The sequence below is a fragment of the Oncorhynchus nerka genome, linkage group LG10 (genome assembly GCF_034236695.1).
Source record: "Oncorhynchus nerka isolate Pitt River linkage group LG10, Oner_Uvic_2.0, whole genome shotgun sequence".
Taxonomy (NCBI): Eukaryota; Metazoa; Chordata; class Actinopteri; order Salmoniformes; family Salmonidae; genus Oncorhynchus; species Oncorhynchus nerka.
In genome coordinates, this window is record NC_088405.1 from 25997235 (window position 1) to 26014643 (window position 17409).

General features: G+C 41.1%; 1 protein-coding gene across 9 annotated transcripts in view; it reads right to left on the reverse strand.

Moving 5' to 3' along the window:
• The window catches only part of LOC115135063 (pleckstrin homology domain-containing family A member 1-like), a 35741-nt gene that overhangs the window by 13937 nt on the left and 4395 nt on the right, over positions 1 to 17409 (reverse strand). For all 9 annotated transcript variants that reach the window (XM_065023166.1, XM_065023165.1, XM_029669302.2 and 6 more), the window contains exons 2-4: positions 5268 to 5478; positions 2530 to 2586; positions 2376 to 2421 (exon numbers count right to left, since the gene is read on the reverse strand). In XM_065023166.1, coding sequence (XP_064879238.1) covers positions 2376 to 2421; positions 2530 to 2586; positions 5268 to 5408 — 244 coding nt within the window. In that variant the 5' untranslated portion in view covers positions 5409 to 5478. The remainder of the gene's footprint in view (positions 1 to 2375; positions 2422 to 2529; positions 2587 to 5267; positions 5479 to 17409) is intronic.

The window sequence follows — 17409 nt, forward strand, 5'->3', positions numbered from 1 at the left end:
TTAGTATGAGATTTTCCATTTGGTATGGTTACATAAGACAGGTTACTTAAGGCAAATAATAGAAAATGCTCTGACCAGGTTGGATTGTATGCTGTTCCTAATAGGACAGGGCATAACAGGAGCATTGGGTCCATTATATGAGAGTGGAGAATTGCATCAAGGCAATCATCAGCCCATTCTAATGACCTTCCACCAATATGTTAACAAAAGGGGCTCAAGACTATTACAAATTACACACACCAATGACAAAGGGTTTTTAGGTCAAAGCCAGATTAGCTCTGAACCAGTGATTCTGGCACAGAGTGCTCCTGTCGCCATCTTTCATTATCTCTTAATTATTTTATCCCTCCCTTCACTTTCCCGCTTTCGCTTTCAGATCATTGGGTTAAATTACATTGCATTATAGCCTGGGTGATGGTGCAGCGAATAGCTCTAAGCACTAGAACTTTGTGACACAATGGCCATCATTCTTTTTAGTTTCTATGAGTGTGGGTGTGCACGTGTGTTGCTTGCACCAGTGACCAAACAGACTCACACTAGCTAGTCAAACTTGTACATGCCATAGGTTATCATTCCATCTGGTCGTGCCGGTCTTGACCGCATCAAATCGATGTAATGAAGCTAGCTAAGATAACCAGCTATGTTAGCCAGCTAGCTCGCTTGCTACCAAGGCGAAATTAGGCTATTTTGATGCACTTCCCGTCCTTGTCTACAACTCCATTCAAAATCAATCCATTTTTTATTCTCGTAACTATTCGAATACCAACGTCCATTTGGATATTCGAATAACCATCCCTAAGTCCCACTTGTTCTGACCACACAAAAACCGCAGTGATGGAAACTGAAAGGAGACATCGTGACCATTGACTGAACATTAATGGTGTTAGAATGAATGAGTGACTCAATGAGTGGGAGGTGATTAGTAAGAGGCTGTCATGCCATGGGCATTTTGTTAAACCTACTGACAACGAGATCATGGAAAAAGAAAGACGAGGTTATAAATCAATCCAAAAGTGACAGAATTGAAACAAGAAGAAACCAAAATCGTACCAATGTGGCATACACGGGTGTGTATGCCACATTACCACGTACAATTTACCCCACTATAAACTGTAAGTCTGGCTGAAGGGGTGTGTAGACCAAGGGTGGTGGGGGCTCTCAAAGGAAGTGAATAATAAGCTGGGAGGGCGATATCTAAGATCTGACTCACAGCTGCGATCACACACAAAACATGTGTGTTGTTGAGCCACACAGCTGGGCCGCAGCATCAGAGCCACACACACACACGGACAGGAATCCTAGCTTGCCACTGATCCTTGTTTTACTGTAAGCCCATCTGGAAGTATGACAGGCTTTCCCAAATGACTTTTCCTGAAAACACCAATTAAGAGCTACTTTTAAAAGACATGGGAGTTAGGAAGGGGTGCGATGGTAATAAATGTGGAAATCAACAAAAACATGGCATGCAAACAGTGGTTTAAAAATACCCCAGACTTTTGAGAATGGGTTCCGATTCAGATGCCAGCATCCTGTCAAAACCCCAACACACACACACACAACAGTGTGGTGATGACGGGGTCGGTTCTGTCACACACAGACTTGTGTTTCCTTCTATTGAGGGCGAAGGGGGGAATGCTGACACACACACACACAGGCCAAAAAGAGATTGTATTTTAAAATAATAATTTCAAACCTTTTATTATATTGAGACATGATCACATAGGCCTATGTCTGTTTTTTTTGTTCGTGGGAGTACTTGGGAACAGAAAAAAATAAAATTGGTCCGTGGGCCGCCAGTTGATGACCCCTGATGTACAGTACCCTGATCAGCTGCTATCCTGCATGTCTCTTTTGGATAAACAGCTGAAGCTATGCAGGGTTGTCCGTAGCGTGGAGACAAGCCACAGTAAAATCAAGCTGAGGTGATAGAGGTGAGAGAAGGGCAAGAAGGATGCATTCCTCCCTTAGGTTCAAGTCAATCTAAACGACCCAGCCTTGTGTACATGGTGGCATCTGTCAGGGCAGACCTCGAACTGGCTCTTTGAGATGTCACGGACATGTCAATCCTGAAAAAAAGCTGGATTTATTGCTGAACAGAAACATGGACTCACCTACCCCCCAATATCATTAGTCATTTCAACTCATGCAAATGGGAAAAAGAGCCCATGGCCATATAAATAACGGAACTTTTGGTGTTCACTAACATTCTAAATCTAGAAACTAAGTTTGCTGAAATCTGTATATCTATAGCTGTGGTTTAGTATGAGTTTATAAATACTGAAGGTCATGAAAAAAGTTGAGCCAAGTTACAACCACTTCCCTATTAATTGAGCAGAGGAACTGAGAGGAAAGAGAATAGTTGTCCTCAATCTTACCGAAGCAATACTCTGCCTTGGGTCTCTGCTTAGTGGCGTCGCTGACCTACGAGGCAAGAGAAGTACAAAAACCTAAAATAATGAATTTAATATCCCTTTTTCAACAAGCACCTATAAAATCAATTATTTGCAAATTCTTCAGCAAATCTCTTACCTTGGAGATGTAGGTGAGTTTGAGTGAGCCAACACAGTCCGCACTGATGGGCAGGTTCTAATGGAAAAATGTGGGTGAGGAACTATTAGATACCATTGAATACTGTCCATTGTTGCAAACCCTGACCTTATAATATGTGGGGTGCTCTCATATTATGCATTTGGATTACTCTAAAGAAGAGCGACTTGGTGGTTGGAGGGGACTGGATGGGGGTGAGAACTTGAGTAATCAATTCAAGGTTATTCCATTGTTGATAATCTAATACAAGAACAACATTTTTTAGCAGGTTCAATTTTTTAGCAGGTTCAATTTATAAGCACTAACAGAATTTCAAACTCTAAGATGTGTTTAATGTTTGTGGAGTGTCAGTGCAGTGGAAATATATTAAGTTATTTTCAGAACCACCAGTAATTGGAATAATGGCATACTGCTAACTTTTTTGCATTCAGCCCCGTTTCACACCAAAATACTCAAAATGATATGTATACGGAACAAAAATAAAGTGTAACATGTAAAAGGTTGGCCCATGTTTCATGAGCTGAAACCAAAAAGATCCCTGAAATGTTCCATACGCACAAATAGCTTATTTCTCTCCAATTTTGTTTACATCCCAGTTAGTGAGTATTTCTCCTTTGCCAAGATAATACATCCACCTGACAGGGGTGGCATATCAAGAAGCTGATTAAACAGCATAATCATTACACAGGTGCACCTTGTGCTGGGGACAAAAAAGGCCACTCTAAATGTGCAGTTTTTTCACACAACGCAATGCCACATGTCTGAAGTTGAGGGAGAGTGAAATTGGCATCCTGACTGCAGGAATGTCCACCAGAGCTATTGCCAGCAAATTGAATGTTCCTTTCTCTACCATAATCTGCCTCCAACGTAATTTTTGAGAATTTGGCAGTACATCCAACCGGCCTCACAACCACGCCAGCCCAGGACCTCCACATCCGGTTTCTTCACCTGCGGGATCTTCTGAGACCAGCCACCCGGACAGCTGATGTACTGGAGGACTATTTCTATCTCAAACTCCTTTTGTGGAGAAAAGAACTCATTCTGATTGGCTGGGCCTGGCTCCCAAGTGGGTAGGCCTATGCCCTCCCAGGCCCACTCATGGCTGCACCCCTGCCCAGTCATGTGAAATCCATAGATTAAGGCCGAATGAATTCATTTTAATTGACTGATTTCCTGATATGCACTGTAACTAGTCCAACGCTCTAACCACTAGGCTACCCTGGGGCGGCAGGGTAGCCTAGTGGTTAGAGCGTTGGACTAGTAACCGAAAGGCTGCAAGTTCGAATCCCCGAGCTGACAAGGTACAAATCTGTCGTTCTGCCCCTGAACAGGCAGTTAAATTAACCCACTGTTCCTAGGCCGTCATTGAAAATAAGAATTTGTTCTTAACTGACTTGCCTAGTAAAATATATATATATATTTTTAAACTCTCTCTATCTTTGAAATTGTTGCGTTTATATTTTAATTCAGTAGAGAGAGAGAGTTGAGAAAGAGAGAGATTATTTCAAATGCCCATCCCTACAAGTAACATCCACAGACCTGGGTGATTCTCATGTTGAATCCAGTACCCTATTTTTCTCAATCCTAGTTATATTAGCAACCCATGCTCGTTGTTGCATCTTTAGAGCTCCCCTCTTTCTAAATTTCAAACAGATATTTTAATCTGTCACATGAAACCGCTTGTATGTGCAGTTCGCTTTTGACAACAGTATTTTCCCGCTAATTGCATTGTACCTAGTTGATCTGTGCAAGAAAATAGCCTATTCCAAACAGACTGATATGACAATAGATCCCATATTCATACAAGCAGTAGGCCATGGCAACATCAGCAAATGAGCAAATGAGGCTGACACAACCGATCAGAACATTTTGCTGAAAATGTTGCTCAACTTATTTCTTCACATTATAAGCGCAGCAATGCGCACAAGGCAGTAGACTACACACAAATGTTCATTCCATAATGCAATTAGCGGGAAAACACTGTAGTCAAAACCACACTGCACATACACGCGGTTTCATGTGACAGAGATTAACCTATAGACAGATAAGCATGACCGGTCAAATGTATTTCTATTGACTGGTATTTCCATCAATGAATAGGCTACAAAGCATTATTTTGCAATGGGATTTTTTCCCCCTCATAGCGGACAATTGGTCAGTGGCAGTTTAATTGATCTGCTTTTCATTTTTATTACCGGCTAATGGAAACCCTGGTACAAACACTTGTCTGAGGACATGAGTCTCATTACGTAACACTTTTACAAGTTCCTGTAAAAACCCCAATCAGTTTTTAAATAACATTTTATTCACCTATGTGGTATCATCTAGAGTAGTAAAAGTTGTTTTATTTGGTTATATGCCTTCAGAATGGGGTTCTTATGTTCAAAACACTCATTACCGAAACGGCAAAGAAGCTCAAGTTCGGGAAAAAGTCTGATTTAAAGTTATAATAATGTTATTATTTTATTTGGTTTTATGTTTACCTCAGGTCTTTTCATTAGGGGAGCAATGTTGAAAAATATTTGAATTTGATTTGTGTATTACTTTTTTGGACTGCTGCAGTAATGACAATGTTGTGGAAATTATGGTCAAATGCATATTATTTGATCAATAAACATAATTATGAAATAGATAAGAACATATGCTAATCTCAGTAGTGAAAAATGACAGTTTTGTGAGAATGACCCAGCTAATGCTAGCCATCAATCGTACTGTGTTACCTGAGGGTTGTCCATGTACCACACCAGGCTGCCCGGTTGGGTGTCCAGGATGAAGTAGCGACGCAGGAACTTCCCACTGCTCTCGTTTTCCTCGATGTCCAGGAAGCCACAGATCCGGTTCTGCCGATCCACGTAAGGCATCTCCCAGCCGGCACATTCCCTGGCCCAGGGGCCGGGAGAGAGGAGGGGAAGAGGGTAGATGGAGGACAGCCTGGAGGGAGGAGAGAGAGGGTACTGAAGAGTTGCGGTCTAGTGCTAGAAAGCCTTGCCTGCCTCTCTGCTACTCTGCCCCCTGGTACTGGCTACACTCGGGATCATGTGACAAACTTCAACCCCGCCTCCTTTATCCCTTTCCATCTAGCCTAATCAGTTTCCCTCTGTCACCCATTCTACCATCCCCCTCTTGCTCCTTTTTTCTCCTCCCTCCGGCTCTTCATTCACATCTGGTAAGCCTTTGCAGTCTTCCCAAGCCTTTCCTTCTTTTACCTCCACAAAATCAGAGCTGAGAATTATTAGCCCAGGTCTACTTAAGTTATTCATTAATTTCCTAGAAGGTAACCGGACTGAGAACACAATTTCATTTACAGTACAGTCCAGGAGCTCAGTCATCAACACAACAATCAAATTCTCTGAGGAGCTGGGGTGAGCAATATTTAACCCAAAGACTAAGCAGCCAGCCAACTAACTCACTGACATCTCCTGGTGGATAAAATTGTATTACAGATATCAGCTCTCCAACTCAAAGACTAGTGAAAGATTAAGACATGCAGTTCAAAGTAAAAATTGTGGGGGCATAATACTGTATACATTGCTGTAATTTCTGATTGAAGGAATTGGAGTTATTAACAGACCTTTGAGTCCACGATAAAGGACCCTCTTTCTCTCCCTACCTCTGCCTCAGATAAAGAGGCTGGGACATTATGAGCACTGTGTGGGAGGATAGGGGCAAAGCTGGGACAAAAGGCCTGCTTGTTGTGCATTGTGTAAAGGGCTGACGACATCAGGGCTAGCCCCCGCAGCCCCTGGAGTCATTCAGTAGACACACGCACAGACGCTTGACGAAACATTGTCAGGGCTGATCCTTGTCTTGCTGCTTTTTGTTCTATGTTGCTCTGTCTGTATGCTATGTCTTGCTTGTCCTATGTTGCTATGTCTTGCTTGTTCTATGGTGCTATTGTCTATATTGTAATTGTTTTTAATAACCTGCCCAGGGACTGCGGTTGAAAATTAGCCGGCTGGCTAAAACCGGCACTTTTACTGAAACGTTGATTAATGTGCACTGTCCCTGTAAAAATAAAATGAACTAAACTAAACTAAACATTGATTTTAAAGAGTGTATGAAGGGGAGGTTCAGACTAGCTGGAGATGAATCTTGGTCAACAGTGACTGGAGCATGTGTACGTCCACACTTACACAAGAGTGCATTAAGATTTTCAGGGGGAGATTTCTATAGTATTGCAACATGCGAAGCCTCTAAATCCAACTGACACTTTGACTGTCAGGCAACATAGAAAGTAGGCTTTCCATGTGTGACGAGAGAGAGCTCAAAAACAGAGAAGAGGGGGTTAAGCAACAGACTACAGAACCACCATGTTAGAAAGGTCAAATAAGAGAAGGTCAAGGGGGGGGGGGGGGTGAAGCAGATCATGGACTATGGGCTTGGTCCCAACTCAAACATCAGTGTCCACATTCATTCCTCGTATCATGCGAGAGAGCGGCTTTGTCCACCACTGGCAACCAACGGCTGGGCAATAAAACAGAACAAAAGGAGAGGTGTAGAGAGGGAGGGAGAAAGAAAGTGACAGAAAAGAAGGAGAGATCATTGGGGAAGTGAGACAGGAGAATGACGGAAACGGTAAGGGAGTGAAGTGGGATGGGGCTTGTGATGAAGAACAATGGCTACCTACTGTGTCATCATGAGTAAGGGAGGGCGAAGGTCAATTTTGTGCGACTTTCATCTAAACATTCTTCACTAGTTCGAATAGGTCAAATTAATTCCAGTCTCACAAAAAGATTCTGCAATGAGTTTGTTAAGATTACGGCAGACAAGCCTAATATTTATTAAGAGTAAAGATTCTTGTCCCAGGCACCTACTCTGCGTTCTAGCAGAGCAATCAGTGAAGAGACTAGTCCAACTGGGGGGGTCATTCCTTGATTTGAGGGGTAAAAAATGTAATAAAAATGTTTATACTGATCTAAAACAATGCATAAATCCATGATGCTTTTTAGGCTAGAAACAAGTGATAAAATGCCCTAGGAAGATGCAACTGATGCACATTGGAATATCTTTGGTTTGTCTCTATGAGCTACGACCTTCTAAAGTCAAGGAGTTAAAGAAATTGGATTTTGCTTGGGAAGTAATCTTATTCAATGTTTGACTGTCGATATCAATACTTTTTGACCGTACCACTTTGATTTCAACAAAACTTCACATACATATTTGCCCATGGTAGAAGTGGCCTGAAAGTGACATTGTGAACCTGAATGCCAAAACATTCATTAGATAGAGGTGCTGAAAGTTCACACATTTTGCATTCCCAGCCATACAATGAGACATCCATGTCTTCATCACTGGAAAAGATCAACGGTTGTGTTTGATATCGTTTAAAAGCTTATTCAGGTTTGTCAAACTATTTGATCATTTCTTGAAAAATTCTACATTTTATCTTAGATCCTAATTTACATCATCTGAGGTGATTGTGTGTTGTGCCCGCCATCAGTTGACACACAGCATGCTCTTGAATGTTTTGGCATCCAGGTACAAAAAGTCATTTTCTGACCACTTCTACCACGGGCAAATATGTACGGCAAGTTTCATTCAAATCAAAAGAGGTGCGGTCAAAGAGTGATTTAAATAAAATGGAACGATCTCATAACCAGTCTCTCACTCTGCCGGTCTGCTCAGACTAGGCCTTTTAGGCAATATTTTTTTTAAAATATTTATTTGCCTCTCCTTCACGATATGCTCAGTCTCAGCACGCCTGGTGAAGTCAGGCCAAAAGGTCCACAAATTAACTAACAGACAGTTAAGACAATGCTACCGACAAGCCTGGTCACGCTCCTGCTGGCATGCACCATTATCTGCAGTTTGGTGGGGTTTCACACAGGAATCGACCAACAACCAAGTCAAGCACTTCAGTCCACCCACAAAATATTGTTAAAACCATAGCCGGCCAGTCTCAAAATAAACTATAACAACATTACACTGCCATAGTGTGTTTGTGTCAGTATGCACTTGTGAATTCCTGAGGCTTTGAGCGGAAAAATATCACCTGTAGGACAGAACAGCTGGATAGGCTGAGTCATTGCGCAACAATTCTAAATGCAATCGCGTGTTAAAAACATAGCCAGGGTTAACAAGAGGATCCCAGCTTTATATAGCTACCATTTTTGTTTCTCAACTCCTAATTGAAGCCCGTCATCCATTAGCTATTCTAGTGCATAGGCAATACGGTAGGCACGCATGTCACCCACCACCTTAAAATTGGAGGCAGCATGCATTTTGAAAACATACAGGATACTTCATTGTTTGAAACCTGGACGTTTTACTTCATATTATGAGGCATGTCTTACATTGTATCAAAATAGCCAGCCTAGCCAAATCCAACCATAGAAACCACTATTTCTCTCCTGTTCTATTGGTTTTCATATCAACTTTCTTTAGCTGTCCAGAAGCCAGAGGCACAAATCCTTATCATGTTAGCAACCCATCCTAGTTGTTGCATCTTTATTCCCCCTCTTTAAGTTTCTAAAGGAGATTTATCTGTCACATATGGATCAGGTGCCCCACGTAGAACAGAGAATTACATTTTGCCAAATGTTTGAAATTATGTTTTACATTGGCTGCTTATTACAGTAGTTGTATTTTCAATAACTTAGCCTTTCTTTCGGCTGTGAGACAATTGGCTTGATGCTATTGTATGTTTCAATTAAGCTCTATAATGGAAAAAGTATGTTTCTTGTATGCACGCATAGTATTTTATGTTGGTCACCATTTTAATATTTGGAACAAATTCAACCGTTTGTTAACCGGTTAATGAGAGTTGGTAAGTCAGCAGGAAAATTGACATCCCGAGTTGACAATTTGCATCTGCAATATCTGTGGCTTGGCACTCCACTGTATAAATTACATGTACAGGTCAATTCTATTCTGTTTGCCAGCTAGCTTGGTTTGAATTTTGCCATGCTTTACAAAAGGCCTGGGCTTTGCACACTGTTTGATACACAGTTTCCCTGTAAATTGGATGACGTGGTCCATCATAAACACTAGGCAGTACTTGATGCAAGACCATATGATGCAAGAGTAGGCTACATCACATCACATGCCTAACACGTTGGTTAGTGTTAGCTATAGAAACAGAAAAGGTAGTATTCTCACTAAATCAACAGAAGTTATATTGGATTGTTTTAATACTAGGCAACACAACACAAGTGTAAGAGGATGTTTGAAAGCCCTCCAAGCAAAGCCCAGTCAGAAGGAGCACGCCCCCATCCACATGGACAGGGCAGCAGTGGAGGTGAAAAGCTCCAAGTTCCTCGGCTTAAACATCACTGACAATGTGAAATGGTCCACCCGCACAGAGTGCGGTGAAGGAGGCCCAACAGCAGCTGTCCAACTTCAGAAGGCTGAAGAAATTAGTCTTGGACCCTAAGAGCCTCACAAACTTTGACAGACGCACCATTGAGAGCATCCTGTCGGGCTGTATCACCAACTGCATCATCCGGTCAGGCTGTATCGTCGCCTTGGATTTATTTACTACAATTACAAAATGTTTTTAATTCTAGTCCTGCTCTGAACACACAAGCTTGTTAGCTAGCTAACGTTTGCTCTGGTCCAACGTTAAACCAAGAAGTTCAAAGACATTCAAAGTTCCTCCATAGAAGCCTCTTCTCCGTAGGTATAATTCTGTGGGCCTAATTCAGATAATGTATGTCATAACAATATGCCCAGCGCTTCAAGGCAAGCGTCCATCGCCCTCTTCACCCTCAACATTTGTTGCAGCTCGTACACTGTGACTGGCAGCAAACTGCCTGTTTCTCTTTTATTATGATTAAATCATGCTGTTACGGCAAAATACAATTTGCTGTTAACGGCTTACCTTTTTTTTTTATCGCTTACTAGCTGCTCTATCCACACTGATTGGTGAAGTAATTTAACGTCAAGCTAAATGTAAAAAAAAATTAAAAAATTAAAAATGCAGAGGTTTAAAAAGGAACGATATAAACCGGTATTTTTTTTTATTCTAAATTGTTTAGAACCTTATTTTGTTGGTCGGAACAGTGGAACTGATCAAAAATAATTTTGGTGCCAACCCCTGCATGAAACATACATTATGGAAAATATGCATCACACTCACTCATAATGGATTTGAAATAATTTGGCAGTCAACTTTTAGAAGGTTAGGCAACTGCTGACTTTTGAGAACTCCTCTGGTTTATTGCATAGCACATTGTATACATTTTGCCAAGTTGTTAGAAAAGATTGTAATGCAAGCTACACTACTGGTCAAAAGTTTTAGAACACCTACGCATGCAAGGATTATTTTTTTTGTGACTATTTTCTATAGTGAAGAAATCAAAACTATGAAATAACACATGGAATCATGTAGTAACCACAAAACAAAATATATTTGAGATTCTTGAAATAGCGACCCTTTGCCTTGATGACAGCTTTGCACACTCTTGGAATTCTCTCAACCAGCTTCATGAGGTCACCCGGAATGCATTTCCATTAATAGGTGTGACTTGTTTCAGGTTAATTTGTGGAATTTCTTAATGCATTTGATCCAATCAGTTGTGTTGTGACTAGGTAGGGGTGGTATACAGAAGATAGGGCTATTTGGTAAAAGACCAAGTCCATATTATGGCAAGAACAGCTCAAATAAGGAAAGAGAAATGACAGTCCATCATTACTTTAAGACAGGGGTGTCAAAGTCAAATGGACGGAGGGCCAAATAAAAAAATCAGCTACAAGACGAGGGCCGGACTGTTCGAATGTTCATTGAAAAATTTTTAAATGACGCATATAGTCTAGTGAACCTAATTGAACCTACTGAAAACCTAACAAATATATTACAATATGATCAGATAAATAAAGCAATATTTTCTTATGGCTCTGTCAGTAATCTTTAATTTTCAACAGACACAAAAGACAAATTTCCTTTATATAAATATCCCCATAACATGAACATTAAATGAAAGAAACCGGTATTCAAGGCACCATCAGTAGACTATATTTTCTATTTTAGCAAAAGTGGGCTAAATTTACTTCAAAGAAAAAACAATAATAGCAATTTTCTATCATCCACTCAACTGAAATATTTTTAAAATATAATTGGATTGAAATACAAAAAAATAAAGTGCAAAAATCTATTAATCAAAAACAACACTTTGTTTAAGGAGAAGTAACATGCAGTGAAAACAAATATTAAATTTTAACTTTTAAACTTGAACTGAGTAAAAACTCTAAATATGTGATTGCACAGTAATGTTCACTTGTTTGAGGTTGAGGGTGATACTTGGTGGTGTCCCATCTTTTCCACAAGTTCATCAATGTTCGGGGTAAGGCTCTGAGCTGAAGAAATCCTCAGAATTGAGTGGAGGTGTTCAGCAGTAAGTCGACTTCTGTGTGATGTTTTGTTCAGGTTCATCAAAGAAAACAGTTGTTCACACAGGTATGTGCTGCCAAACATAGACAACGTTTGAGCAGCCTGGATGCGCAGCTGGGGCATTGTGCCGGGGAGGAAACGGGCGAACTCCGCAGCACCCACTGCCGCATATTTTGCCCTCAGTGCATCATTGCATTGGAGGTCAATCAACTCCATTTGGAGGTTTGGTGGTGAGCTTTCCACGTCAACAGCAAATGGGTTACCGAGCAGTTCCAACCTGCTTTTTGTGCTTCAAAGTCAGCAAATCGGCGTCGAAAGTCAGCGGCAAGCATACCTATTTTATCAGCCAACTGTGTGCTCGGGAACGCACTGGTAGAGAGCTTCTCTTTCATGGTCTGGCAGCTGGGAAAGTGGCTCAAATTTTCTTTCCGCATCTGCGTCTCCCACAGAGTCAGTTTGGTTTTAAATGCCTTCACTGTACTGTACATATCAGAGATGACACGATCCCGACCCTGCAGCTGCAAGTTTATTGCATTCAGATGACTCGTAATGTCACACAGAAAAGCCATTTCACACAGAAACATTTCGTCTCGGAGTTGTGTTGTGTCTTTCCCTTTGCTGTCCAAGAACAGACAAATCTCCTCACGAAGCTCGAAACATCTTTGAAGCACCTTTCCCTGGCTTAGCCATCGCACCTCTGTGTGATAAGGCAAATCACCATGCTCCGTTTCTAACTCCGTCAGAAATGCCTTGAACTGGCGGTGATTCAAACCTTTGGCTCTGATAAAGTTAACTGTGCGCGTGATGATGCTCATTACATGCTCCATTTTCAAGGCTTTACCGCACAACGCTTCCTGGTGTATGATACAATGATAAGCTGTCAGCTCACCTGTCGCGTTTTCCTCTTGCATCTTTTCCCGTATCTTCGCCACCAGTCCGCTCCTGTGTCCACACATCGCAGGTGCTCCGTCGGTTGTCAAACCCACGAGTTTTTCCCAAGGCAGCTCCATCTCATTTACACATCTTGACACCTCTTCATACAAATCATGCCCCGTAGTTGTGCCATGCATAGGACGTAAAGCCAAAAACTCCTCTGTCACGCTTAGGTTGGAGTCCACTCCGCGGATGAAAATTGACAACTGGGCAATGTCAGAAATGTCGGTGCTCTCATCCACAGCCAAGGAATATGCAATAAAATCTTTTCCCTTTTTCACAAGCTGCTCTTTTAGATTGATGGACAACTGGTCTACTCTCTCGGCAATGGTGTTTCTGCTCAGACTCACATTTAAAAAGAGTTGCCTTTTTCTGGGCAAACTTCGTCACAAACTTTAATCATGCAGTTTTTGATGAAATCCCCTCCGTAAATGGCCGGGCTGATTTAGCGATCTCTTCTGCCAAAATAAAACTGGCCTTGACAGCAGCCTGGCCTTGTGATTTGGCTTTTTTGAACAGAGCCTGTCGAGATTTGAGGCCTCGTTTTAATTCCTCTGCCTTTTGTAGCCTTTGTTCCATGTCCATATTCTTGTTTTTGTCCGCGTGTTTCGTTTCATAATGTCGTCTCAGATTATACTCTTTCAGTACCGCCACACTTTCTCCACACAGAAGACACACAGGTTTTCCAGCTACCTTCGTGAACATATACTCCGACTCCCACCTTGTTTGAAACCCCCGGTTCTCAGTATCCACCTTCCGTTTTGCCATTTTTGATGGGTATCTGAAAGTTAATTTTACTGTGATGCTGACGACTGCTGTGCCAATAAATATTGAAATGAAGCAGCCTACTGCTCGGTGCGTCACCTTTGCATTGTGGGAAATGTAGTATTGGTGCGTGTAAAAGATCTGCGGGCTGCCGGCTTGCTGCGGGCCGGTTCTAATAATAAATCAAGATCATCCCAGGGGCCGTAAAAAACCTTCTTGCGGGCCGGATGTGGCCCGCGGGCCTTGACTCTGACATATGTGCTTTAAGACATGAAGGACAGACAATATGGAAAATTGCAGTCGCAAAAACCATCAAGCGCTATGATGAAACTGGCTCTCACGAGGACCGCCACAGGAATGGAAGACCCAGAGTTGCCTCTACTGAACTTATCCTCTGCAGCAGAGTTATCAGCCCCAGAAATTGCAGCCCAAATAAATTATTCAGAGTTCAAGTAATAGACACATCTCAACATCAACTGTTCAGAGGAGACTGCGTGAATCAGGCTTTCATGGTCGAATTGCTGCAAAGAAACCACTACTAAAGGACAACAATAATAAGAAGAGACTTGCTTGGGCCAAGAAACACAAGCAATGGACATTAGACAGGTGGACATTTGTCCTTTGGTCTGGAGACCAAATTGGAGATTTTTTGGTTCCAACCGCCGTGTCTTTGTGAGACACTGTGGGTGAACAGATGATCTCTGCATGTGTATTTCCCACCGTAAAGCATGGAGGTGGTGTGATGGTGCTTTGTTGACGACACTGCAATTTATTTAAAATTACATTTACATTTAAGTCATTTAGCAGACGCTCTTATCCAGAGCGACTTACAAATTGGTGCATTCACCTTATGACATCCGATTCAAGGCACACTTAACCAGCATGGCTACCACAGCATTCTGCATATATACACCATCTCATCTGGTTTGCGCAGTGGGACTATCATTTGTTTTTCAACAGGACAATGACCCAACACACCTCCAGGTTGTGTAAGGGCTATTTGACCATGAATGAGAGTGATGGATTGCTGCATCAGACGACCTGGCCTCCACATTCGCCCGACCTCAACCAAATTGAGATGGGTTGGATGAGTTGGACGGCAGAGTGAAGGAAAAGCAGCCAACAAGCCAACAAGCTCAGCATATGTGGGAAGTCCTTCAAGACTGTTGGAAAAGCATTACAGTTGAAGCTGGTTGAGAGAATGCCAAGAGTGTGCAAAGCTGTCATCAACGCAAAGGGTGGCAATTTGAAGAATCTCAAATATAAAATATATTTTGTTTTGATTAACACCTTGTTGATTCCTACATATACGTGCAGGATATGCTGTGTTGGCCCATATTCATATGCAGCTGTAGGTTTTTAAACCTCCACTCTAGCATTCATGACACACATCTTTTTATCTTCATACTTTTATTTGGGTTTCTATGCAAAGTATATGATTGAATGTTTCTTTGAGCCTGCAGCTAGTGACTTGAAATGAGACAATCATGCATAAACATGATTCAAAAATGTGATTCACTGACAGAGAAAGTTAATAAAACACTAGCCTCCTGAGCAGGTAAATTGACATTTAAATATCTGGCTAAACTAGTCAAACTAACATTGGCTAGCTTTCAAAGAATTGATTAAATGTGACCCGTTTCAGGAAAGTAGGCACTTGTCGCGGGTCACTACGTCACAGGAAAGCCGTTTGAACAAACCTTTTTATTTATTTTTTTATCAAAATGTGTTTTTTTGGCAGAAATGCGTTCTCGAACGTGAACTTATGTGCCTTAATTACAAACGTGTATGTCATTTGTAAATACGAATAAAATGGTTAAATTACGAGCCTAGTTGGTTTAGCCACAGAAAAAGACTAAACTTCCCGCTAGCCATGATTGGCTGAGATAATGAGTGGGCTGGACATGCTGAGAGATGAGTATGGATTGGTTTGCCATTTAGCACCATTCTGTCTATTTGAGATGGTCAGTATATCTAGGTAATCCTGTCTAATGCAGCTTTAAAAATGTATTGCGTAATAAAACTGTATAAGCCTAATGTCAAGTTAAAGTGTACTGTTAGCTAGCTAACGTTAGCTGGCTGGCTCGCTAGTTAACGTTACAAATATTTTTTGCTCATATAATTTAAATAAACAAGTTGTTAAGTGTAGGCCATAAGCAAATAGGTAAAGTGGGACAAGACTAAAGAGTTAAATCGTGAAGATGTTTCCACCAAAGGACAGGTATTTTCATATCCATGGTAGCAAGGTGTTATCTATTTTTTCTAACTTTCTATTAAAAATGTTTTGTAGTGAGATCATTTATCTATTTTGGGATATGAGTACCGAGTATGTACACTTGGAAAACTACACAATAATGTTAAAGTTACATTTTTTTGTGATCCAATACGCAATAGCATAATTTGGTTGTAATCCAGACAAGGTAAAAAAGTATCTACAATATGTAAAAGATATTTCAAAATAAGGTATGTTTTTTTATTTGTAATACATTTTCAAAAATCCAGTTTTTGCTTTGTCATTTTGGGGTATTGTCGATTGATGAGGATCAAAAACAATTTAATCCATTTTAGAATAGGGCTGTAATGTAAAAAAAATTTGGAAGTCAAGGGGTCTGAATACTTTGTGAATGCACTGTGTGCAGTGGTTCGTAGGGGCAGGGGGTAAGGACTTCATTACAGGATGCTAGGGCAAGGGTATTGAACAGGACAATGTGGTAGTGGTGGGGGTGTGGCTGAGAGGAGGGGTGCTAGTGGTGGATGGAAATGGCCAAGTGATTGAAAATCTGATAGAAATCAAATACCTGGTGTGCCTGAATGATGCCGAGGGACCAGGATGAATGTAGCCAAAAGGAATGTTTGGAGGAAAAAGGGGGAGGCTTGCAAGCCGAAGAATACCATCCCAACCGTGAAGCACGGAGGTGATAGCATCATGTTGTGGGGATGCTTTGCTGCAGGAGGGACTGGTGCACTTCACAAAATAGATTAAATCATGAGGGAGGAAAATGATGTGGATATATTGAAACAACATCTCAAGACATCAGTCAGGAAGTTAAAGCTTGGTCGCTAATGGGTCTTCCAGATGGACAATGACCCCAAGCATATTACCAAAGTTGTGGCAAAATGGCCTAAGGACAACAAAGTCAAGGTATTGGAGTGGCCATCACAAAGCCCTAACCTCAATCCTATAGAACATTTGTGGGCAGAACTGAAAAAGCATGTGTGAGCAAAGAGGCCTAAAAACATGATTCAGTTACACCAGCTCTGCCAGGAGGAATGGGCCACAATTCACCCAACTTACTGCGGGAAGCTTGTGGAAGGCTACCCGAAACATTTGACCCAAGTTAAACAATTTAAAGACAATGCTATCAAATACTAATTGAGTGTATGTAAACTTCTGACCCACTGGGAATGCAATGAAAGAAATAAAAGCTGAAATATATCATTCTCTCTACTATTATTCTGACATTTCACATTCTTAAAATAAAGTGGTGATCTTCACTGACCTAAGACAGGGAATTTTTGCTAGGATTAAATGTCAGGAATTGTGAAAAACTGAGTTTAAATGTACTTGGCTAAGGTGTATGTAAACTTCTGACTTCAACTGTATCAGACACACTACCGTTCAAAAGTTTGGAATCACTTAGAAATGTTCTTGTTTTTGAAAGAAAAGCAAAAAAAAGTCTACTAAAATAACATAAAATTGATCCGAAATACAGTGTAGACATTGTTCATGTTGTAAATGACTATTGTAGCTGTATTTTTTTTGTAGTTGTATTTTTTGTTGTTGTTTTGTTGTTGGATATAGCAGACTTAAAAACACCAAGAAATCAGCTCCAAGT